This window comes from Phragmites australis, chromosome 6 (assembly GCF_958298935.1).
Source record: "Phragmites australis chromosome 6, lpPhrAust1.1, whole genome shotgun sequence".
In the NCBI taxonomy this organism is placed as follows: Eukaryota; Viridiplantae; Streptophyta; class Magnoliopsida; order Poales; family Poaceae; genus Phragmites; species Phragmites australis.
Window position 1 is genome coordinate 40,229,936 of NC_084926.1, and position 27,121 is coordinate 40,257,056.

Consider the following 27,121-nt stretch of genomic DNA (forward strand, 5'->3'; position numbering starts at 1 on the left):
CTTGTAAGCTTTAATCGTGTTGTCATCAATCACCAAAAAAGGAAAAATTGAAAGTGCATCTAGACCCCCTATGTGGTGTTTGATGATTGACGACAAGCTATTAAGGGACTAATATGTTTAATAAGTATTTGAATAGATAAAAGTCTCAATGATGAAAGCTAAATGATGTTTGGCGAACTCCAAAATTGAGAAAGGAAGATGACATTTTGTAATTCCTACAGTTATAGTATTTTATTTTGAATTGAGTACAAAAATACCGTACTACTAAGAGGGATGCAACATTGAAGACTTTTGCTATGAATTTAGTGCTAAAAAATTATCCTTTGGAATGAGAGATACCACTTTCAACACGGACACAGGGATGAAAAAGGTCTGTAAAATCAGAAGTTCCGATATGAATATGGGAAGTTCCAATGGGATCGGAATGTTCGATTTTCTCAACCATGGGGTTCTTGAGTTCCTGCTTTAATGGGATTAGAAGTTCCAATTTTATGAAACATAGGGTTCTCTGTTTTTATTTGGATCGGAAGTTCTGATGTGGTCAGACTGTCCGATTTTCTCAAACCTTCTCGGGTTGGAATTATTTTATGAATAGGAAGTTCCGATTTGTGATGTTAGAATTTCTGATGTGTTCGTTCTTCTAGATTTGGTTTGGGGTGGAGTAGGTCGATTGTTACTTTACATATACCGAAACTTCTGATCAGGATATCAGAAGTTCCGACGCAGGCTAGAAATGCACACAACGGCTAGTTTTTGGGGTTCTCTATTTATACCCCTCCACCTCTCCCCAAGCCAGTTGCTGCTCCTATTCTCATGTGAAATACATCTTGAGCAACTTTTTTACCTCTCTCTCTCTCTCTCTCTCTCTCTCTCTCTCTCTCTCTCTCTCTCTCTCTCTCTCTCTCTCTCTCTCTCAAGTGATCCAATCTTGGGTGAGAGATTTGAGAGGAGGATTTGAGTGCTAGTGAGAAGCTTTGCAATCTTTGAGCACTAGGGTTCATCTCCAAGTATTTTTTGTGAGTATTTATTACTGTAGTAGATTGAGGTCTCTTAGACGGCTAGGAGTCGCTCATGAGCCACCGATTCACTTTTGGTGCGTTGTGAGAAATTTGTGAAGGTTAGATTTTGCCTCTGTAAGGAAAGAAATACCAAAAGAAGTCGAGAAGTGTTTTGTGCAACCTCAAGAAAAAAAGGATTGAGACCCAGCTTTAAGTGTGACCGAGCCCCTCAACGGAGATATAGATCCCCTCAAGGATCTGAACTTTGAGAACAAATTCAAATTGTCTCTGCTTTCGGTTATTTCTTACCTTTTATGTTTACTACCACAATCTTGAGCAATCTGTTTACTATCTTGAGTTATACTTTGTGTTTTCTTGTTCTACTTTAAATTGAGTAGCATCAAACCATGCTTTAACTTGCAATTTGTAGTTTAACTCATCTTTACTCGTAGATCTAGCTAAGGTTTAAAATCTATTAAATCGAAATTCCGATCGTATCAATCGGAACTTCCAGTGTTAGTCAGAACATTCGATCATATATCGGAATATCCAACCTGCTTCCACATTTCTATTTTAATTTTTTGAAAAGCATTTATTTACCTCTCCTCTAGGCTGCTATGTCGATCCTTCATGAAGCAAAGTTGATATCTTTGCCTCAGATACCAAACCACGATATGACACAGCTAGCTGTTGGATGGTATTCTTCACTCTGGAAGTAAAGAGACAGTGTCCAATGAAATATATTGCCTGCATGTGTTATTTCTAGTGTTACCTAGACACTCGTGTCGGATTCTGATTTGTATTTCACATGTCCAAATTTTATTTTCCGAATCAAACACCTAAATCCGAGTCAGATTCTGACACCCGTGTAGTGTCTAGGTAACACTAGTTATTTCAGCTTGAATTTCATAAGGAGAGATATTGTTGTTTGGTGCTGTCCTGTCAGTGCTTAATTAGTAGTAGGTATTGAGCAATTTTGAAGTTTGAACCCATAAGTTCACCTTTGAGATTGTGCACCTAGCCCTAACTTCTTAGGGAACCGGATCCTCTGACTTGAGAGAGCAAAGTCACGGAACTACAATATTCTGACTTTAGTCCGCTGTGAGCCGGTGGATTGGAAATGGATGGTTGGCATCTAGTGCTACAATGCTGCACAGTACCGCTACAATACCATTACTACGGTGGAACCACCATAATATTTTCGTGAACAGTACTTGTGCTGCAATATTCCACTGCAAATTACTATTCATCCTCTCACAAAATGCTGTTCACATTACTGTAGCCCTATGACTTTGCTTCCTCAAGTCAGAGGAGCCGGTTCCACTTCTTAGGCCTGCACTATGCTTTGCAATTATAATTTGTATTTTGACCCTATTGGAATTAGGCTTTGGATGTGGTTTGTAGTTATTATCCAGTTTAGCATATTCTTCTTTCCAGGGGTACATGTTGGGTGGACAAAATCTGAGTTTAGTATATCAGAACAGCATTCTGTTTAGAAGGCCAAACATTTGTTCACGCTTCTCAATTCTCTAGCTACTTGTCTCTTTACAATCACACCATGCTTGTTTTCTTAGGGCCTACAGTGCATTTTCTACATTCTAAACTAGATTTACCGTTGTTTCACGGAGGGTCACCACAGCAGATGAATCCGTAAGATGACATGTTTCTATGGTAGTGTTATATCTCACATGTTTTACCAAAATTACTGTGTACTAATTGTCTATTTCTTTCAGCTTGGCTTGGTGATTTGGTGCAAACAACTCTGTATGCATATTTCTTCTACTACCATTTCTTAAAGTAAACAGCATACTGTTGTCACCTATCATCCACATACTCCTCTATTTGATAATTTTATGCTGATTATTGCAGTTGGAAGAATAATGTGAAGCTCGAGTTGCCTGCTTGAGCAGTGGTCGTGCCAGAAAATGTGCACCCTACATGACTCAAAGATTTCTAGAAATTAGTTGGTGATATTGGCAGGGAGAGATTGATAATAAGGTGAGCAGTTGCAGCTGATACTACAACCTTGGTCCTACCTTGGTCCCATGGGAAAACTAATACGCCTCGAAATCTAACGGTTGCTGATGAGCAGAAGTAGAATAGTCCTTTCTAGATCGGAATCCTTGCATTGAAGAAGTCAATACAGATGATCTATAAGCATCCGATGTTACAGGTTTGTGATCAACACTACGGATCAATCACTATAGGACTGATACAGTAACAAACCACCGCACATGCTACAACCATTGTTTTCCACTGTTGCTATAGTATTTGTGATTAGTACCGAAACCTGTAGATACAGACTCATTACACTATATAAATAACGAACCTCTGCATTATTTATCATTAACGCAGATGATCTGGATCCACCTTTTTTAATCCCCATACTTTTTATGGAAAAGCGCATACAATTCGGTTGGTCTGTTGTTTTCCTGCTCTATTTCACTTGCTGCAAACAAACAAGTGATTTTTCCAGTGTTTTTTTCTTCAACTTGCGTGAAACCGATATGTTCTGAATACGTATTTTCTGGTGCTTCGCTGTAACATTGTGCTCTTCATCAATACTTGATTACCGACCTAGTGTTCCCCCTCCCCATTAATTTAAGTGAAATCTGAAAAGAAGAGATTATCTGCTAATTTCACTTTTAATTTATTTATTTATTTTTATTAGTAAAATATTTTTTATCTGTAGTCGGTAATGAGATAGAAAGACTGAAAAATAAATGTGGATGATAAAAATAGATAAATTATTTATATTTTAAATACTTTTATTAGATGAGAGAAAAATATAAAAAAAGATAATGCGAGAATTAATTTATGTTTTATACCGTAGAGAGTAGAGAATAGAAGATTTACGCCGTTGGTAACGAAGCCCGGCAGCGATAGGAGCATGGTAGATGGTACGGCCCATTAGCCGGCGGCAGCAACGCAGCCCAGAGACCCACTCGCCCAGCGTCCCAATTTCCCGACCTCGTCTCGGCGTTTCACTCTCGCACCCGCACTAGAAGCGAAGAGAACCCTAGGCGCCGCACCCGCGCGCCCGCGCCCGACGACCGACGACGCCTGGAGCCGGAGCCTGGACGCGACCCCGAGCCCGGCGCCGCTGCCCTCAGCTCTCCCCGCCGCGCCCCCCCCCCCACCCCGGCTCGCGGCTGCGGCGCGGCACGAGTCCCCGGTCTGGTGCTGGGTGCTGCCTACCGAGCCACTGAGGTACGGCGCCAGTTCCAAAGCTTTGTTTCCGAGATGGGTGCTCCAGTCCTGTCCAGTTCGTCGCGGAATTGTTCGCTGTAGTCTGTTTATTTTGACAAAAACTGTCGTGGGGAGCGATCTAGCTGTAGGGATTAGGGTCTGGTTCTCGCCGCGCCTGATCTGAGGCGGAATTGGTTCGGCCGCTGGTTCATCGCTCGTGTTCTTCGCGGATGAACTGGATGGGGCAGTCGTATTCAGAGCTTTGTTTTTTTATGGTTGTTCGTGCGTAAGTAGGGTAGCGGGTTGGTGCATCCTGTAAGTGTACCTTGTCAAATTCTGGGTGTTTTTGCTGATTAATTAAACTATGATCAATATGATGCGAACAGTAGATGATGTTGTAGTTCAGGTCATTTAGGAGACTGCCAACAATACCGGGCTCATGAATTCTTGTACTTTGCTGACTGCCAAATGATGGCTTTTGGTAAGTGCCAAATCTCTCATGGATAGATGACCTTATGCTGCTATTCTCCCCTGCATATTGGTGTGTGGCATTTGGGAACTAGAAGCAGCTAAAGCATTCTACCTTTTGTGGATAATGGGAAATGGTTCATATGGAAGAGTAGTTTTTCTGGCACCAAGTTACTCTGTTTGTGTTGATGCGAATGGAATGATCAATTTATGTGAATAATTGATTACATATTTAAATTAGCTTCAAAACTTGTAAGATAGCCACCTTGCAATGCTGGAACTGACTACATTTTTATTTGTTGCTCTATTTCAAAGAATAAGTGTATATATATGCCTCTATTTGTGTGCTACAAGATATTTGTGGCGTCCTATTTACTGTTGGTTTTGTTTTTGTTCTTTTGGAGGGGCAGAATATTACACTCACATTGCTGATAGTAGGATGAGTCTCTGTACAATAGCAAGATGGCTACGTCTTTCAAGACCGTCCTCTGGCACTCGTCATTCAGCAGTTTGGGCACATCTATACAGCACTGAGGCTGCAAAGGACACGGGTGCTAATAAGTACAAATACCCTGAAGTATATGACCCATATGGGCCTATGCCACCACCGTCTGAGAAAGTTGTGGATCTAGCTGACCGTATTGCTGCTCTCCCTCCTGAGGAGATCAAACAAATTGCTCCGGCCCTCCTCCTCAGACTGAACCAAGAGCCACCACAGGCGATATCTGGCCTGGGTTTCAGTTTTGGTCCTCAGGGTGGTTCTGGGGCTGGCGCTGCAAAGGCTGAGGAGAAGAAAGTTGAGAAGACAGTCTTTGATGTCAAGTTGGAGAAATTTGATGCTGCTGCAAAGATCAAGATTATCAAGGAGATCAGGACATTTACGGATTTGGGGCTGAAAGAGGCGAAGGAGCTAGTGGAGAAGGCCCCGGTCATTCTGAAGCAATCACTGACAAAGGAGGAAGCAGAGGCAATCATAGAGAAGATAAAGGCAGCTGGTGGTGTTGCTGTGATGGAGTAAAGGATAATCTCCTGGACACAGCAGACCTTTTTCTCTTCTTCCTATTTTTGTTGCCATGATCAGGCATTTGAGATTGCGCATTGCAATGCCTCTATGCTGGAGGGAGTAGTTCAGTTATGTTGATAACCAAAGTGAGAAAGGAACTTGAGATTTAGTTGGTATGATGATAGCCATGATTTGTTCTAGAATAAGCTGTTCTTTGGGCTCTACACAACTTTTCTGGTGGAATGCCCAGCACCGTAACTCAGTGAATGAACGTGGACACCATTGCCATGAATCTGATGCTCATACCTTTTGTTTCTCTTGTTGTATCTGTTATGACTTGAAAAATCTTCGCAATGGGTTAGGGAGCGTGAAATCTTCGCTGTCAAACATGTTTCAGTTACACCACGATGTAAGAATATCATTGTTCTATTGGGTTTTCAAGAAATCTAATGTTTTTAATTCAGTATTTCATCATATTAACCATTTAACCATCATTTCACTTTGTGTGCGCGTGTTGATGAAGCATTCCATCTTGTGTTCTTGGATTCAGTTACTAGTGAGAGAAACTTTCTGATATTTGAATTCCTTTGAAGTATTCCTTGTTACAAATCGGTAAAAAAGCTGAATAAGCTGGCAATGCCGTTCATATTAACAGATCAGTGGCACACATCAAAACAAGAACAAGATCATTGCCCCAGCCTCCAAAGTTCAACCCTGTCCTTATGTGGCATGTCACGGCCTCACTCCGTCCTCCATGCCTGAAGGAAGAAACAGAAGTCAGTCCCTTCACCCTGGATGCCGTTCCCTCCGCTGTCCTCCTGGACCTCCGGCGGGGCGCCGGGCTTGAAGACAAAGGCCGCCTGCGAGCCCGGGCCGGCAAAGAGCCAGTCGTGCACGTCCCAGATCACCTGCACCGGCGCCTCGTCGACGAGCACCGTCTCGTTGCCCCGGAACTTCCACTGCAGGTTCTTGACGTGCACCAACACGAACCCGTCCACCGTGATCCACATCTCCGGATCCCTTGAGCCGGCCGCGAGGGAGCTCTCCACGACGATCTCGTGCTCCTTGCTCCTCCTGGGGTCGAGCCGCGCGCGCGCTGCGAAGCTGCGCCGGCCGAACACGCTCTCCCGGCGACACATCAGCACGGCGTCCTCCAGCGAGGGCCGGGACTTGGTCCGCTTGTACGCGTCCTTCTTGCAGTCGCCGAGCAGGAGGACGACCTCCTCGTTGCTCACCAGCGCGACGTAGTAGCCGCCGGCCGGCTCCGGGCTGCTGCTCGCGGCGAACTTGGCCGACCGGAGGTCCCAGAACATGTCGACGCGGTCGCCGCCGACGTCGAGCGCCTTGGCGCCCTTCTTGCTCCAGAACGGCCACGGCTTCAGCTCCACCTTGTGGGTGACCGGCCCGTCGTCGTCGTCGGGCCGGTCGATGGAGATGGTGAAGGACTGGTTGATGAGGTTCTTGTTCCAGACGGCGGTGACCAGACGCGGGACGGCGTTGATCTTGGCGAGGTACACCGACACCGTGGAGCATTGCGCCGCGGCCGCCAAGGACGGCGCCTTGCCGGTGGCCAAGTCGTCGCAGGACGTCGCGCCATTGTTGCCGCGCCCGTCGTGCTCCTCCATCTTTCTGTACGGCTCGAGAGATTTGGAACGCTTGTGCATGATCAAAAAATCAATCCTCCGAATTGTTCCTGTAGATTAATAATAAAATCCAACGCATGACCACGGGATATTCCACGTTTGTCGCGTCAAGAATGTTGTATACGATCAAGTTTCAGGCTCCTCCATGCTCCTGCATGCGCGGGGATGATTTCACGAACGACATTAATCAGCAGGTAACAAACAAAAAAAAAAGGAGAGGAAGAACATGAAAGGAATCGACAATCGAACACAAGAAAAATGGCGATGTATAAGTATAATTCGAGGTGATGAACATACCTTGGTGTCAGCTTGCAATCAATTGTGTTGGACAAAACTCTTCTTTTTTCTTATAGAACGAGAGAAATTCCATTTTGGGCGCGAGAAAGAAGGTCGACGTAAACAGAGAAATGGCCAGGAGGACAAAACAGGAAAAAGGGTGACGGGCGTCTCAAATTAGTGCAGTTCTTTTATAACAGCTTCTACGTTTTCCAGGTGACGATCTACCCATGAGATTACATTCCAATGACGTGCTGCATTGTCAGCCCGCTGCTACTATTTATAGCCATAAGAAAAGAGGTTATTATATATGTACAGATATTTCCATGCATGATATTAGAAATAGGACTACAGAGGAGGAGGGCGTCTCTAGGAATTTGAAGCCCGGTGTGAAATGTAAAATAGGGCTTTAAAATTAAAATAAATTATATAACTAAAGCACACTTTCATTTAGGGATAATTCCTTATATATCATTAGCTAAAACTTAAATCTCTGATATGCTATTAGACCCCACGTGTCATTAACTGAGGTGGCCCCACGTGTTATAGACACATGATAGCATATAAGAGATTTATAAGTTTTACCTGTGGCGTATAAGGAATTGCCCCTTTCATTTAATATGGGGCCGTCTCAATAATGTTATTTCTTACAATACTTAGCAATATTAAATATTAATGCTAAAAGAGTAAAGGTAGTACTCAAGCACCAATAAACTGACCTCATATTCTTACAGAAAAATATCATACTTTTAGTATTTCTTGAAATAAAATCTTTAATTATATCTTCATACTTAATATTTTCTAAGACATCATTTTTAAATGCTATTATCGCTAATCCATTAAGTCTTTTTTTATCATAGTAGAACGTAAGTATGACTTCAACAACTTGGGTTTAGAAAGCTCCTTTCTGCATATGCAACAGTCACGATAATGATTAACAAAATTTTGTATGCAATAACGGTTTTACTGGGCTTTTCTTTTTTTTCTCTCTCTGCTGATTAATTAAATATTTAAGTAAGTTAATTAGAATTTGGGGGCTCTGTGCGAGTGCCCACCTTGCCCCTGCTACTCGATGGCCCTGCAGAGGAGAAGCGTGCTACATTGATGTGCTATTTCTGGATTTTTCAGGATTCCATATACTTGGGTCTCAGATTCCATATACTTAGGTCTCAGATTTTAGCCTTAAGTATCACATGACAACTAGCCAGATTTCTTTTACTGGTAAATAAAATTTACTAGAGATCACTGATAAACATGATTTATCAGATATACCGGACAAAATTCAAATAAACTTAAACAAAATTCTTGTAAATACAGTAAGATTTTCTACAGGGGTCGACTAGTAGACCGGATAAACTGGATATACAGGGCCAAACTGTTTTTCCCTGCAACCAGCTGTGCCCTTCGATAAAAACTACTCCTATTTGAATGCACCTGTGTTTAGAGTACAAATTAATTCAGAGAGCAACCAATGTGCAAATAATCGGTCCTTTAACTGGCTGCACAGTGCGATCGATCGAGCATCCAAACGATCCTTTGCTGAGGATGAAGCACGGGCTCAACTTGGCTTGCGCGCCTGCCACCGGCATCCAAGATCAGCCAACGCATGAGACCTACCTCCATACCAATAAGTAGCTTAATTACATGTTCGATGGGACGTTAAACTTACACCAAGGATAAGAAGATTACATCCATCGTACGAAGGAACAATAACTTGCGCACTAAATAAGAAGGTTACATTTTTTTCAGCTGGCTGTGAAAGCTAGCACACTACGAATACATTTTATTTTATTTTTTTTACATGCGCTCGATCTAGCTGAAACGGGCGGTACCAATCCGCAGCAATGTTCATATATTTCTGCTTGATCAAAGTACAAGGCTAGCTAGAACTTGGGCCACTGCAGGCTACTTAATCGAGCAAATTTGTCCAAGACACCTGCACCTTTATTTTGGAGCAATCGATCAAGTGGGATGGAGTGCCGACTGCATCCATGCGCTTTAGCCGGGAAGCCACAGAACCGACGGTGGACATGATCGTCGGAGCCACCAGCCTGCTGCTTAACCTTGAAGAGGTCCCGGACAGCCATGAATCCGCAGTTGGATCGGACCCGCATGCATGGGTGGTGTGAGTCGAATAATTTGCTAGCTTGAGCGAGAAGATCTGCATCATGGCGCATCCGCTGTGTGATGTGCAAGATGTCCAGTCTGGCCGGCAATGTTTGGTGTCTAGATACGATAGGATCCTGGGCTTCAGGCGAGCTGAGGTTGATTCATGCATGGATCCAGCAAGCAGAGCAGCAGTTGTTAGTATGCATGCATGCTAGTACGTGGCAAGTTGAAAATTTTACATTATCGAAAGTCGATTCTAACTCTCTCTCTCTCTCTCTCTCTCTCTCTCTCTCTCTCTCTCTCTCTCTCTCTCTCTCTCTCTCTCTCTCTCTCTATATATATATATATATATATATATATATATATATATATGCACGTCTGATCGATGGAGGCTAGTAGCAATAACAAAGGGCCGGGCCGGGCCGGGCGTACTTTCGCTGGTATCGTGGAGGCGGTAGAGCCTGTGGCAGAAGTGCGTGTCTAGATGGATCCGTCGCCATGCTTGCTGCCCCGAATCACACACGCCGGGTCTACGCCACCACCCTGCTCCAAGGACGACTATATAGGTTCCGACAGTATATACAGGTGAGCTACAATCATAAAATAAAAAATATATAATTATAAAAAGTATTATAGTTTACTGCTGCGCCACCCTCAATTACGACTAAGAAAATAGTCAGTTACGATAGCACAGATAGTTGAGTTACGATCACATGATAAAAAAGTCAGTTACGATAGCAACTATATTATTTTTTGATCGTAACTGGGGTGTGCGTAAAGGTGACTTAGTTGCGATCACAATTATGACTAAGAAAATAATCAGTTAAGACAGCACAGATAGTTGAGTTACAATCACATGAAAAAAAAGTCAATTACGATAGCAACTATATTGCTTTTTAATCATAGCTGTGGGTGTGCGCAGAGGTGATCCAGTTGTGATCACATGAAAAAAGTGCATAATTACGACTAGATAAGGTACCTAGTTACGACATATATGTTTGTAGTAACTGATCTACCTTGTGAGTCGCAACTATACTGTTTTTAATCTTAACTGTGGGGTGACGCAACAGTGAACTACAGTGCGCATAGGCACATAATAGATATACAGTATATATATGTATATATATTGAAGAATACATGCCCATTTGGAAAAATTGTATGCGTATGCTACTGTCGCTCGTTCAACGGGTGAGAACTTATGAGCCCTGGCACTCAATGCATTAAATAACCGGAGAGAAGAAGTTCTCAACTGCTGAACGGGCGAGACCTCTGTGGCTGCGACACCGGGTGGACCCACCTAAAAGGTCTCGCTCGTTGAATGGGTGAAACCTTCTGGGTATTTAATCTGGTCATGCCAGCCCTGTCGACGTCAGCCTCATTTCATTTCCACACACCTGAGAGGAGAGGAGAGGAGAGAACGGGAGAGGAGGAAATTGTATGGTGAAACCCTACAGGAGAAAAAAAAACTATGTTTTTTCTCTGATTTATTTATAAACCCGGTAGGATAGTCACTAGTATTAGGTTTTGACATAGGTTAGATGCTAGATCTAATTTTTTTTTTTACAAACCTAGTAGGATAGTCATTAAACATAGGTTAGAATGTAGATCTAGTTTTAGAATTAGGGTTAGATATAGTTAAGCGATTATATATTTTTATACGTATTTTTTAGCGATTAGATGTATTATTTAGACATATGTTATGTATTAGATGTAAGATTTAGACATAATGTAAGCATAAATGAGGCAGTAGATGTAAAATTTAGAGGTGTTTGATATAGTGACATGGAGATATTTTGTTGCAGTATAGATTACTTGCTGGGCTATGTTTGTAATCAATTTTTTTTATTGTAGGTGTAGTTTTACATAATTATTTCTCTTCTGTCGTAATAATGTTAGTGTTTTCGTCGATGGTTATCAGGTATGTCGGATATGCGGTAGTTTAGGATTTTTTATGAGGATAATGAAATATTATATGGTCTGAAAGGGGTAGTAATGTTCTTATTTCACTCAATGGACAAAGGTATCTTGAGACCTATGCACAAAAATATCAGACACTTGTATGCATGGTTGATGCAGGGTTTTAAAATAGACCCCGAGGTTCAAAATATGACCATTAGCATTGTGGGTAACCGAGTGAGAGATGATGTGTACCGAGAGGTGTACCCGCTCTGAGAAGATTAAGTGTGGAAGAGGTATCTGCAGGATGTTGTGCACAGAGATTGGTCTCCTATGTTGCTTATGCAATGAAAGAATAAGGAAATAGTAGGGTAGATACATGGCGGGGGTACACGGAGGAGGAGGGTGATGAGGAAGAGTATGAATATGATGTTGATTCGGATGGTACACATTAATCGGAGTATCCGATTGAACCGACCGGTGACGTAGACAGGGGGGACAAACCCTTTCTCTAATTGAACAGATGGAGCAGGATAATCTTTAGGCTGACGAATCCTCTGAGTATGACATCTCGGATGATGAGGACGATGCTCCCGTTCCCGCGGATTGGAATAATCCCAATTTCAACAATCTTGTGGTGAATAAGGAGAATCAGGTGGCCTGGGAGTATATACAGAATGAGGTAAACTAGGGTGCTAGGTATCATACCAGTCATGCCATGAATGATGCGGTGACTCAATAGGTGACATTGCTTCGACGACAATTTTATGTTGTGAAATCAAGCAAGAAGGAATATGATGTCAAGTGCGTGAAGACGGGTTGCTCATGGCGGGTGCACGACTTCAAGGGTAAGTGGGTTAACTATTGGGAGGTGTTGATTGTGGTCGACTACACTTGCAAGATGGACGGACTTGAGCCTAATTATAGGAACATCACCTCAGGCTTTATCTCCAATGTGTTGTACGTCCAGATTATGAACAATCTGAACTACGAACTAGGGTCCATATTCAGAAAAAATTGAGGAGTATAAGTACACTATCAGCTACAATAAAGCATGAAGGGCGAAGAAGAAGTTAATTGAGATGAGGTTTATGACCTACAAAGTGTCATATGGCAATTTGCCACATTTGCTGCGGACTATTGCTCGAAGGAATCTGGGGGCATATTACGATTTTGATAAGTACTCATTGTTGTCCAAATCTAGCAAGTACGTTCTGAAGTGATCTTTCTTCGCATTAGAAGCATGTATCAAAGCTTTCAAGCATTATTGGTCTATCTTGTGTATCAATGACACTTTTCTTACCAGCAAGTACACGGGATAGATCCTGATTACTGTTGGGATTGATAGGAACAACCAAGTTCTACCGTTGGCTTTTGTATTTATGGAGAGTGATAACATCAGCAGTTGGTATTGGTTCATGTACCGTGTGAGGATGATAATTGTTGGTGCTTGGTTGAACGTATGCCTTATGCATGACCGGCATGCTAGGATGCTCGCGGCAATTAAGCATCTGCAAAATAGAACAGACGATGGCTTGATTGGACCTGTGTGGCCAAATCTACAGAGTAGGTGGTGCATGAGGCATTTGGGTGCAAACTTCTTCCACCAATTCAAGAACAAGAACCTCATGAACATATTCAAGAAGTTGTACAGTCAGAACCAGCAGCAAAAGTTTGATGCTCTTTGGAAAACACTGGATAAGCTGACGAAGAAATAAACACATGAGCGTACAGGGAGGCCTGTGAGCGGACCAGAGGATGAACTAGTATCTCTTGAGTTCCCGCCAACGGATAATGAAACTGGCATCACACGGAGGACCGGGTCATCTACCAGATCATTTAGCAAGTGGATTGAGAATGGGCCGAAGACATTACAAATTTAGCTAGGTACGATATTATGACTACAAATTTAGCAGAGGTTTACAACTAGGTGATAAAAGGTGGGTGAGGGTTGCCGCTGGTAGGGATTATAGAGTTAATACTTCAAGGGACCTGCAAGTATTTCAGGGACTGCTATGTGGTAGCGCATATGGCATTGAATGATGTTCATCTAATTTATGGGACGAAGATAACTAAGTATATGGAAGACAAAGCGGAGAAGGCACCAGGTGAAGACCATGGGAACTGCACAACATATATACTAAATTCTATGCAAGGATAAAGGAAGGAGAGGGGGCAAGCGTGAGAGAGTTATCCACGAGTGCACCATCTTCGATGATAGGTGCATTTGCACTTGCTACAAGCTAATGCTACTGTAGAAGTCATGCTCCCATGTGATTGCCGCGTGTGATGTGACGGGTATGAGGACTCGGAGGTACGTCTCCGAGTACTTCAAAAGGAAGCTCTGTTCGACACCTGAAACCATGAGGTCTACGCTTTTGGGATTTATGGTTCTTTTATGAAGAAACCTGGGTCCGATTGTGTATTCATCTCTGATCTTGACAAGATGAAGCTAAAGAAGGACGACCCAGGACTACGAGGCTCCGTAATGATATGGATGAAGCAGAAGTTGTGCGTCAAGTGAAATTATGTAGCAAGTGCAATGGAACAGGACACACTTACAATAAATGCACCGTTGGTGTCCCAAGTGTGAACCCTGCGGAAGCAAGTCCTTCCAGGTCTGGTGCAGATGGGAGATGTCCTCGGGGTCATCGGTCGTAGGCCAGGTCGGCTCATTGAGATCGATTAATATTATAATTCATGGTGTGATGGATATTCATGTGTACAACATTGTAATTTACTATTTTAGTACTGATACTATCACTATGTACGAGGTTGTAACATGTTAGGTTGTGATTTATTCACATATTTTTGTACGATTTGAACAATCTATTATGTCATGTTATATGTTGGATGTTTACTTGTTCAGTTTTCATAAATAAAGACCAGTTTAGACAAAGTCTCGAGTGATCGACACTACTTACTCTGTGTTTGTTTTGCATATACAATTATAAATAAGGTGTGAACATACAAGTATGGTGCACCTAGAGCTGCTTGACCCTGAGCTCGACGTTAGGCACAATCTGAGGAGGTGTACGCGGAGTACCTCTCATGGTTCATGCCTCGAACGTGGATTCGGATCACGTACACATCGGTCGAGCTTCCATGACACGTGGCGGACATGTGCTGACACACACCTGATACACAGTGACCAGGCACATTCTCTTGAGGTACGAATAACACTAAACGAGCCCTCATTTACTACAATAAATTGTAAAAAAAAATTGTGTAATTAAATAAAGCTTTCCTTTGCAAAGGAACATACTGCACCAGATTGATGCTAAGGCACATGCATCAAAGCTGCAGCTCGATAGTGACGGCGAGGTCCCCATGGCTGAGATGAGCACAACGTTTGGCCGAACTATCCGGAACGTGGCGAAGGTCTTTCGATCGATGAGCTGCATTTTATCCTCAGACGTTCATAGGGAATCTCTATCAATCATCAATGTCATAACTTTTTTAGCTTTTATAAAGAATCCCATGCTCCAACTCCCAGTCATACCCATACACTCAGTCTATGTACCAGCCTCCAATCACCATAAATAACCTCACTCTCAAGCATAGATAGATCACTCCTTCCTCAGCTCTCTCAACTGCAATGTCATCCTCAGCACAGCCATGCCCACCCAAGAAACATTTGGGGATTCTCATCCCTCAGGGGATCGAATTACCGATGTGCTTCTGTGGTGACCCTTATAAGCTTCACGAATCTTAGGACATCTCCTACACCTATAGCTGACGTTTCTTCATGTGTACCAACTACTAGTATGACCTGTCTCCACATGGACCGTACAAGTACCCACCGGTATAGCGATATAGATCACTCTTGTAACACTTTCCATACAATTTCATGCATTGTCTTACTAATCTCCCCTCTTATTTTATTTCTCCAGTCTCCTCCACGTATCTGTGACTTCATGGGATGGCTGGACATGGAGCAAACTAAAGACTAGAAGTGGTGGATCGACATGAACATGCACTGGAGGAGGCAAGCTTACGAACGCTGGGAGTACGAGCAATAGTAGGAGGAACTACAGCTCAAGGGTCAGGTGGAGGAGCACATGAGGAAGGCAGCGAAGGAGCACGTCGCGGCTGAGGCACACGAAATAGAGAGAAAAAGGAAGTGGCAGAGGGCCTGTCACGCTAAGGCGCAGGACCCCGATGCCCTATGACAGGGCAAATATCCTAGGTGCACTCAGTAGAGAACATCTATTGTAACATGGCCTATTTTAATTCCATAAGGTATTTTAGATTTAGCAGCGGCACACTATTATGTTGGTCTTTAGACGTATCGTGCATGCCAACATATGTTGTCGCCATTTCTATATGGTTAGAGTCCTTTCGCGCTACGAAGGAAAACCCTACGTCCCATGTGATGTTCATCAGCGTATGTAATCTCAATCTGGGTTTTATGATAATTATGCTTCACAACTACTATTATTTTAAAAAAATTATATTTTACACACTCCCATGCTTACTTCACTAAAAAAATTAACTCACACACTTTTACATCAACTAAATAAAGAAATATCGACAAAATGAAATTGAACAAAAATTAAGGATATAATGAACCACTCCATAATGCCGTTTGGACAACTATTTGCACAACTAGTATTTTTTGCCGAATGAATGTGCAATATTTTTCAAATTGCCATATACAAAAATTATATTAGAAAAAATAATTATACTGAGCAGCCGAAAAAATGTAATTTCACCCATTCACCAGACAAAACGAAGGTCTCGCCCATTCACCCACTGAACGAGCAAGAACTTTCTCTCTCCAATTATTTAATGTACTGAATGTTGGGGCTCACAAGTTCTCGTCCATTCGACAGACGAGATCTTGTTCTCGCCCATTGAACAGGCGATAGTAGTCTACCCATACAATTTTTCTAAACGGGCATGCATTCTTCAAAATATTAAACAACAAAATATATAAAAAAAATTCAAATCTTTGTGGGGGCATTAAGCTCCCATCCAAGATCAAAATATTTGCATGGAAATTGGCGCACAACTCAGCTCCAACTGAAATGGTACGTATGAAGAGGAACACGAGTACTTCAAAACAATGTAGAATATTGGGGGCAGACAATGATTCTTGAGACCATTCTCTGTCGCGTTGCACTATGGCTAAATGTGTATGGGCTCTTGTTGACGAGGAGATAACTAGTCGCATTGCCTCCAATTGGATCCAAGATCCTAAAAAGTGGTTGTTCTTCATGTTGGATAGCTTGCAGCCTCATGATTTTTTAAAGATGTTGGTTTCATGTTAGGCCATTTGGCATGCACATAGAAAGGCTATACATGAAGAGATATTTCAAAGCCATCTTACCATCTTTAATTTTATCAAAAGTTACAGTGAAGAGTGGGAGATGGTTGAGTCATCATTAAAACCCACTAAACAAGGAAAAGAAAAAAGATGTAGAAGGTTGCAGGTTTGGAATCCACCACCTAATGGGGTTGTGAAAATAAATTCAGATGCAGCGATGTCTTGGTCGGGAAGTGTTGGAGTAATTTGTCGCCACAGATCAGGTAAATTTGTAGCTGCTAGTGCTCTAGTTTGGGATGGCTTGACTGATCCATCTATGCTGGAAACTTGTGGATGCAATGAAGCCTTGTGTTTTGCTACGGATTGTCATGAGGAGCGGTTGTGCATAGCATCGGACTGCAAGGAAGTGATAAATTGTATTCAGTGTAAAGGTTTTGGGTAGAAACGATCGCACCAACTCCGTGTGTCGCCTTCGTGTTATATACAGGCAGGAACAGCCCCTTGCCGTGGCGTTACAAGAGCTCCTGGAGATGAGCCGAACTAACAGTGCAATCTCTGGAGAAGATACATATGATAACAACCATTCAACTAACTAAAAGATAACAAACTCTATCCCTATGTCGATATTATCACATGTACAATCGTATGTCTATCTAACACCCTCTCTCAATCATAACCTTGCTAGGTTAAGACTGGTCTTGAAATTCTCCAGTAGACGTGTTGACAACGGTTTGGTGAATCCATCTGCAACTTGATCACCTGAAGAAACAAAATCAATATCTAACAGTTTCTGACTTACCCGTTCTCTGACAAAGTGGTAGTCAACTTCTATATGTTTGGTTCTAGCATGGAACACAGGATTTGCTGATAAATATTTTACACCAAGGTTATCACACCAGATCTTAGCTGCTCGAGGACTCTTGATTCCTAACTCAGTGAGTAAAGTTTGAACCCACATAATCTCTGCTGTTGCATTGGCTATAGCCTTATACTCAGACTCAGTGCTAGATCTTGACACTGTAGCTTGCTTTCTAGCATTCCATGACACTAGATTTGATCCTATAAATATAGCAAATCCACCAGTTGATCTCCTATCATCCAAACTGCCAGCCCAATCTGCATCAGAAAAACCACTCACAAGAGTAGATCCAGATCTATGTATCTTTAGCCCCAACTTAGTACACTGCTTAAGATATCGAAGTATTCTTTTGACAGCCATCCAATGGATTGTAGTCGGTGCATGAAGAAACTGGCACACTTTATTAACAGAGAAAGCTATATCTGGTCTAGTAAGTGTCAGATACTGCAGAGCACCAACTATACTTCTATATTGAGTTGCATCATTTGGACCCAAAGGTGTCCCTTCATGTAAAGAGAGCTTTTCACTTACTGATAATGGTGTAGCAGCAGGTTTACAGTTTATCATGCCTACTTTATTCAAAAGATCAGTAGCATATTTATCTTGTGTTAGCACAATACCATTCTGTACCTTGCTCACCTCAATCCCAATGAAATAATGTAACTCACCAAGATCCTTAAGTGCAAACTCTTCCTTTAGATCATGTAGCAGTGTTGCAGTTGCTCTTTCTGAAGAACTGGCTACAATTATGTCATCAACATAAACCAGAACAAAGATAGTAACATCTCCTTTATGCAAGAAGAATAATGAAGTGTCAGCCTTTGAAGCACTAAACCCAAGTTCAATTAGCTTTTTACTTAACCTGGCAAACCAAGCTCTTGGGGCCTGTTTTAATCCATATAGAGATTTATCAAGTTTGCATATATGATGTGGTTTAGTGACATCTTCATAACCTGGTGGCTGTTGCATATAAACCTCTTCTTCTAAATATCCATGAAGGAAAGCATTCTGTACATCTAACTGTCTGAGACTCCAACCTCTAGAAATAGCTATAGACAGAATTATTCTAATTGTAGCAGCCTTGACTACTGGACTAAAAATATCTTCGTAGTCTATTCCATACCTTTGTTTGAACCCCTTTGCTACTAGACGAGCCTTATATCTGTCTAGTGAACCATCAGCTTTTCTCTTAATTTTATACACCCATTTACATCTAATCACATTTTGCCCTCTCTGAGGTGGAACTAGATGCCATGTCTAATTTTTTACTAATGCATCATACTCAGAGTCCATGGCTATCTTCCAATTTTTATCCTTTAAAGCCTCTATATCATTACTAGGTTCTCCAGAAGTAGTAAAACAGGAATATTTGATTGTGCCATCGGTGTATACCTTTTCTTTGCGGATGCCACTTTGTAGTCTGGTACGCGGCCTGAGCTGTTCTGGTACCTGCACTGCTGGTTCTGGCGCCTCATGTCCCATGTCATCACCACCGACTACATCTGCTGTACCTGTGGGCAAAACAATCCGATCCGGAGCAGGCGCATCCGTACCAGACGGGCGCGTGGTGTCCTGGGATAGGCGCGATGAGCGAGCTATCTGATCCGGAGCAGGCGCACACGTACCAGATGGCCGCATGGCGTCCTGGGATAGGCGCGGTGAGCAGGCACCCTGCGCAGTATGTGACGTGATGATTGTCGACTGCGGGAAATCTGGCACTTCACCGGTCAGCTGCTGAGCCAAACCTTCTCCAGAATCAGTGCCGGCCGGATCTTCTGTGGTCACTGGATCTGCTGTGGCATACTTAGAAAAGTCGTTAGAAGCATCAGGAAAATTATCAGTAGGTAATGGATTAGTCACATGGTTTAATATTTGTTCACCCCCACTAGTAATACTGTCGGATGGCAAGAGAAGCATCTCAGATTGAAGACGAGCTCCTGCATTGGCATGAAGCTCAGAAAAAGGGAACACTGTTTCATCAAAAACAACATCTCGAGAAATATAGACTCGACCCGAGGGAACATCTAGGCACTTGAAACCTTTGTGCATATTGCTAAAGCCAAGGAAAACACATCGTTTAGAACGGAACTGAAGTTTATGTCTATTATAGGGACGTAAGTTAGGCCAACAAGCGCAGCCAAACACACGCAGAGAGGAATACTCCGGTTTGTGTTGGAACAATTTTTCTAAAGGGCTGATATTTTGGATAACTCTGCTAGGAACACGGTTAATTAAATAGGTAGCAGCCTGGAATGCTTCATCCCAGAATTTCAATGGCATTGCTGCATGAGACATTAGGGAAAGTCCCACTTCTACTATGTGACGATGTTTCCTTTCTGCAGACCCATTCTGCTGATGAGTATGAGGACAAGAAACATGATGTATGATGCCAATTTTCGAGAAAAAGGAATTAATAGATTGATATTCTCCCCCCCAGTCAGTCTACATAGCTAAGATTTTTCTATCAAACAGGCGTTCTACCATAACTTGGAATTCTTGAAATTTCTCAAACACTTGTGACTTATGATGCAGAAGATAGATCCAAGTAAATTTATTAAAATCATCAATAAAGCTGATATAATATTTCTTTCTCCCTACAGACTCTGGGGCAGGACCCAAACATCAGAAAACACAAGTTCTAAGGGGTATTTGGAGACACTTGATGACATTGGAAAGGGTAACTGATGACTCTTTGCTTGTTGACAAGCATTACAGACTGACTCATTGGAGGAATCTAAACATGGAAGATTATTTTTATTGACCACTTGTTTAACAACTGAAGAAGAAGGATGACCTAAACGACTATGCCACCGGGTTAAGGATAGCTTTGTTGCGCTGCAGACTTGCTTCAAGGATGACTTGGGAAGGGGGTAGAGCCGACGGTGAGACCTTCCTTTAAGAAGAGTTTTCCTGGTGGCCAGATCCTTAAGGAAGAAATAATCTCGATGAAGTTCAAGGAATGCAGAGTTATCATCAACTAAACGATGTACAGAAACAAGATTCTTTTTAGCTTGAGGAACATATAGGATATTTTTTAGATGAATATTGCGATTACTAGGGGTATGAACAATAGTATTACCAATGTGACTTATATCCATACCTGCTCCACTGGCGGTGTGAATTTGATCACTTCCATTGTATTTCTCCTTCACGGTGAGCTTTTCTAACTCTCCTGTGATGTGATCGGTGGCGCCTGTGTCGATATACCAGTTGGTATCAACACCGTAGGAGGAGGACGTCACTGCCACCGCTGCAACATGTTTATTATCAGGCACATACTCTTCATCATACCTATACCAGCAATCAGCAGCGGTGTGGCCACGCTTGAAGCAAACTTGACATGTCAGGCGGCGATCAACTGCTCCTGGTGCACACCCGCGACCACGCCCGCCAGCGCCGTTGCCGCATCCACGACCGCGCAGGGTGCCGCCGCCGCGAGCATTGCCACCACCGCGGCCACCTCTGCTTCCTCCATTGATGCCGCCTCCTCTGTTGGCGAGATTGGCAACACCATTCTCCTGGGCTCCCCTGTAGAGAGCCATGCGTGACTCATAGTTGAGGACCTGGGAGTATAATTCTCCCACAGTCATTGGTTCCGGCCGTGCGCAGACAGCCAAGACCACCTCGCTGTAGTCCTCGCCTAACCCAGTTATAATATACTGGATTAGATCTTCTTCATCAATCGGCCGTCCTGAACTGGCCGACATCTCATCTTCGAGTGCCTTCATCTTTGTGAAGAACTCTGAAACGGAGAGATTTCCCTTCTTGGTGTTGGTAAGCATGATTCGAGTGTTAATCGATCGTGCCCTCGTGTGGGTCGAGTACATCTGCTCGATGATTGCCCACGCTTCAGCCGCTGTCTCGCACATCGCGACCTGGATCAGGATGTCCCTTGATAGGGACGAAAGCAGGTAGCCTAGGACCTGCTGGTCCGAGGCAACTCTGAAACGGAGAGATTTCCCTTCTTGGTGTTGGTAAGCGCGATTCGAGTGTTAATCGATCGTGCCCTTGTGTGGGTCGAGTACATCTGCTCGATGATTGCCCACGCTTCAGCCGCTGTCTCGCACATCGCGACCTGGATCAGGATGTCCCTTGATAGGGACGAAAGCAGGTAGCCTAGGACCTGCTGGTCCGAGGCTTCCCAATCTTCATACGCCGGGTTGGATTTCTTCTCTGGCTTGCCGTCGCTGGTGACGACGATCTCCGCTTGTGGCTTCTTGGTTGCGCCAGTCAGATGTCCTTGAAGACATGCTCCACGCACACCAGCACTGATTTGTGCTTTCCATAGTGCATGGTTGTTTTTCCCTAGTTTCTCACTAACCGAATGGCCTTGGAGAGGATTGGCGTTGGAGGTGGAGGACGACGACGCCATGGCTACCGTCGCTAGATTGGATCAAAGCTCTGATACCATGTAAAGGTTTTGGGTAGAAACGATCGCACCAACTCCGTGCGTCGCCTTCGTGTTATATACAGGCAGGAACAGCCCCTTGCCGTGGCGTTACAAGAGCTCCTGGAGATGAGCCGAACTAACAGCGCAATCTCTGGAGAAGATACATATGATAACAACCATTCAACTAACTAAAAGATAACAAACTCTATCCCTATGTCGATATTATCACATGTACAATCGTATGTCTATCTAACATTCAGAACATGACCAGATGCCACTTTTTAGCAGTGTTAAAAGAAATAGAAGCATGAAGATGCAACTTCAAGCATGCAGTGTTCCGTTATGAAGGACGGAATCCAATTGGGAGGCACAAAGATGCATATACTTTAGATCTAGAGTGACATTTGTGGTTAAATGAGCCTCCTTGTATTGTAACTATGGATGTAAACGCTTGTTTGAAGTAATATATTTCCCGTCTTTTCTTTTTAAAAAACGCACTCCTCTCTCCTCTCGTGTGGGAAAAAGGTTGTCCGTCGCCGCTCTCCCAGTCCCAGCGTCGGGCTGGCCTGTAGGATCAAGATGCGCAAGAGGGGTGAATTGGTTTTTAAAAACTTCTCTACCTTCAAAAATTATTGTAAGGAAAGTAACAATTTTAACTTAAATGTGCATTAGTTTTAGGTGAAAAACATGCAAACTCAATCAAATACTATCCCTATTTTAGCAAGGCAACCCTAGTAAAGAAAATTACAAGAATATAAATACAAAAATTAAATGCTAGAATTAAATTGCTCAAAGTAAATAGAAGGAATATTGAGACTCAATATTTTCCCGATGTATCGAGGAGTTGAGGCTCTCTCTAGTCCTCGTTGGAGCACTCCTCAAGGGTATAGCTATCTCTTAATCCTGCACAAGGGATTAAGTGTTCTCTAGTAGTATTTCTTCTCCACTCCAGTGGTCATCTTGGGGCTTCAACAATCACTCTACTATGAATCTTCTCATGACCAAATGCCACCAAGCCATATAGGTGACGTCAATCATCAACCGTAATAAGCTAAGAACATCATTTGATCTAATCTAAGCCAAAGAGATGATTGGATGTATACTAGCTACTCTCCTAACACAAATGATGGCCTTAATCTTGCAATTAAGGAGGTTGAAAATCACTCAGGTGCTTCTCATTCCTCTTGACTCTCCAAGTATGCCATTGAGCTCAACCACCATCCAAGAGAGTCAAAATGGACTATGTGGGTGTATTTATAGCCCAAAGCCAAAAAACTAACCATTGCCCAACCATTCAGAAAAATTGCATTCACTGGAAGTTCCGATAAGATCAACTTCTCTTCATCGGAACATCCGATGAGTTCAACTTCAATTTTCTTAGATATTTAGTCCTAAACTTTAATTCTACTCATTGAAGTTCCGATGGGAAGTTCAAATTTCCCACCAGAACATCCGGTGAGCATAAGACCAATCTTCCACATCTAACTCACAAATAGTCACTTTCCTCCCACCAAAACATCCGGTGAGCATAAGACCAATTGTAAGAAATCGTTGAAATAGTATTCCAATTAATCATCAGGATGATCAATCACGACCACGATGATTAACTGGAATACAATATCGGTAGTCCCGATATGTGTTTTATGCCTAAGATCGGAACACATGCATGTTCAATATATAGCATCATAACAAAGCTTAAGAAAGAGTGAGTAATTAAATTATATTACAAGTTCTTAAATATTCAACCATTTACAACAGTTTACACAAAAGATTAGATCAACTATATAGTGGAAACAAAACTATAGACAACAAAATAGGAGTGAAGCCACATGCCCTTATCCTACACCCCAAAAGCTTCGCCACTTGAAATTAGTTGCCTACTCAGGCCCATCACCAACATCGACGTGCATGAAGTAGAAAAAATGAGCTCCTTCTCACCAGAAGTACCTAAAAGAGCAACGTGAGTACGAAGATACTCGCAAGACTTAATCCATATAGATAACTCGATTCCAAAAATTATGCATTGAGCCATTAGCAAGGAGAAGGCCACAAGGTTAAGTAAATTCATATGCGTAAACAATCTAGGTACATATGTGTGAGCATCTATACTTAACCAAACAAACATTTTCAAACCTGTAAACAACATGAACATAAATGTAAATGGAATCATCTCATGTAATCAACGACCATCGATAACTATACCCAACAAAACCATACCAATCATCTCACATTTGTGACTCTACGACCTATGCAAATGGACATGAGCATGCTCATAACCGAGAGCGCAATAATTTGAATTATTTTTACAGCCTGCAGGGGGTACAACTTTACCCACATGACATGAAGACCATACGGATTGAGTGACCACATAGGCCCACCCAAGGGGTACCCGTGTCAACCTTTCTTATACCCAGAACCACCCACTTACAATACCCCTATGGCGCCGGTGTTACCACGAACGTGTCTTGGACACCTCTGGCTCCCCTTCACCTTGCTTGTCCTTTTCTTTTTCTCTTACGCGTCATAGGGCCGCAAGGCAAGTATCGGCACGATGTATGATATTCGGCTTACCTTACCATTAGATCATCATGTGGTTAGTACGGAAAGTGCTAGAGCCAACTGCACCAACGCCTGGTGCTTAAATGATGCAAACGGTCTATAGTGCCCTACTCCTCTCTTGAACTACCCCGAGGAACTCCTCCGGGACAGAAGACACCCGTAGCACTATCCACATCTCGTCTCAACCTCACTACTCAACCAACCATCAATATCATAATCAATATTTGTGAACAATAAGTAAACCCTAAGCTCACGAACAACAGATGAATCATTGCTCGACTTCTACCGATGACCTATGCATTGCTAAGCATTTTGAACTACTCTTAAGTTAGAAATCGACAATGTTATCAAGGCTATAAGGATATGGATAATCAACAAGTCAAGGTAGAGATAATCCATCAACATAGGTTCTATTCATAGGCACCTGACATCAACTCACTGTACATGCAAACTTACATAAAGCATAACTTATCAATTTATACTCCACAAGTCAATCAAAGGGTCAATATGCTTAGATGCTTGCCTTGCTATTCTGGGGTTTGCCTGATACTTCCCGCACAATACTCGCAAAACACTGGGATGCGTCGCCTTCGCTCGCTTGAATCGTCAGCGCAATGCTCTCTAAATGGAATAGGAATGCATTGCATAAATAATAAACAATGGAAAAGTGTGCATATGATGCATGTTTGAATAATACTATAGCGTCGTGCTTCGAAAATATTTGCAAAAGATCGCTTAGTAATTAGGGTTTCGAAATTTGAAACCCTGGACAAGCTAACCTAAGTGCACATAGCCTTGCATGGCTGGCGGTCAGACCGACGTAGAGATGGCGGTCAGACCGCCAGCTTGTAGAGAGTTTCGGGCTCTAGCGACCAGACCGCAGGCATGCTGGCGGTTAGACTGTTGTATGGCGTCAGACTGGCCCTAGTGGCGGTCTAACCCCTGTATAAGGTTATCAACTTGGATTCTCCAGCCCTAACTGGTGGTCAGACCGGCCCTATCGGCGGTTAGACCATCAGACCTTGTTGGTAGTGCCTTTGCGGGGTCACCGGCGAGGACTCTGATGAAACCTTCGATGACGAAGGGTACCAAAATGCTCTATAGGACTAGTAGAGTGCTTTTAAAGTGATTTGAACAACATTCACCGAACTAAACTTAAAATACCCTATGGATTGGATCTAGGCTAGGTTGAACTTTACTCTAAATGACATGAGGGTCGAATCGAGCTTGAAAATAATGGAAAAATAGTAGGAGATGCCTCACCTTAGTGTATGATAACTTCCTAGCGGATCAATCCACTCCGGAGAAGCTCTGGTTTGGAGATCGGGCTCCGGGGTGGCGTGCGGGCTTGAGGTTGGATGAGCATGCCTCCGCCGAGGGAGAAGAGGGGAGGAGCTTAGAGAAGTCCTATGGAAGCTTAGGGAGGTTCTCACCATCGATCTCCAGTTGTCGTGGACGTCAAGGTGGAGCTCTCCTTCTCTCTCTAAGGTGGAGTGGGGAAGAGAGTGAGCGTGAGAGAGAAAGCAAGAGAGAGTGATTGATTCACTTAAGTCGAGCCTCTGCGCTCTGGCGGTCAGACCGCCAATGCTCCCGGTTAGATCATGGTAAGTCCACGTGACAAGCCCACGTGGTAAGTCCATGTGACAAGCCCACGTGGTAAGCCCACGTAGCTGTACACCTAGCGGTCAGACCACGGGTAAGCCTGGTCAGACCGCGAGGGTGATTTTTGCTGAATTTTTCTAAGTGTCCCCTTATCTTCACTCTTCATTTTTTTCTAAGTATTTGGGGCTTCTCTAAAGTGCTATAAACCATCTCTAAAGTACTTGAAACACATTTTGACTCAACTCGATAAACAAATATGTATAATTACATGCGATGATGATCATTCATTCTTAATTACGTAATTGATATTTTAGGACGTGACACCGATCTTCCACAACTAACTCACAAGTAGTCAATTTCCTCTAGTGACAAGCTTCCATTGCACTCACCAGAATTTTCGGTAAGTAAACTGACTTGAACTTAAAAAATTGACCCCTACTGAAAATATACTCTGGTGCAAGGTTTCAGTTCTCACCAGAGCTTCTGATAAGTAGAGGACCCCGATCTTCATCGAAACTGACTCTATTGTAGCCCTTCTCTGGTGAAAGCTTTTGGTGATCACATAGGCTTTTGGTGAGTATAGGCTCTCTGCTATCCTTCCGGTGAAAAGCTTTTGGTGTACATGCTTTAGCTTCTAGTAAATAGAAATGCTTTGGGACTTCTTCAATTCGACTAACCTTTGTTCTGGCTTTGACTTTTTCAATATTTGGGTTTCCTTTGAGCCACCTAATGTTAGACAACTAGTTCAAACTAGATCAATCTACTATCATCAATCCCTTAATAGTACGGTCAAAGAAAAACAAAAACGTATACTACTTTATGTCCTCTAACTTCAAACCACATTTAGAACTAATTATTCT

At 42.8% G+C, this 27,121-nt stretch overlaps 2 protein-coding genes across 3 annotated transcripts; one reads left to right on the forward strand and one right to left on the reverse strand.

Annotated features, from left to right (window-relative positions):
- Nucleotides 1-3,957: 3,957 nt before the first annotated feature.
- Nucleotides 3,958-6,132, forward strand: LOC133922452 (uncharacterized). Of its 2 annotated transcripts, none has more exons than XM_062367803.1 (2): nucleotides 3,958-4,208; nucleotides 5,060-6,132. In XM_062367803.1, exon 2 carries the CDS (start codon nucleotides 5,095-5,097, stop codon nucleotides 5,671-5,673), a length of 579 nt encoding a protein of 192 aa, XP_062223787.1. In that variant the 5' UTR covers nucleotides 3,958-4,208; nucleotides 5,060-5,094; the 3' UTR covers nucleotides 5,674-6,132. The 2 variants fall into 2 exon arrangements, with proteins under 2 accessions (XP_062223787.1, XP_062223786.1); XM_062367802.1 differs by having other exon boundaries at nucleotides 5,066-6,132.
- Nucleotides 6,133-6,398: 266 nt separating this feature from the next.
- LOC133922451 (uncharacterized) lies at nucleotides 6,399-7,335 on the reverse strand. Its single transcript, XM_062367801.1, has one exon. The coding sequence runs from the start codon at nucleotides 7,320-7,322 to the stop codon at nucleotides 6,399-6,401; it is 924 nt and encodes a 307-aa protein (XP_062223785.1). The 5' UTR covers nucleotides 7,323-7,335.
- Between the last annotated feature and the right edge of the window lie 19,786 nt (nucleotides 7,336-27,121).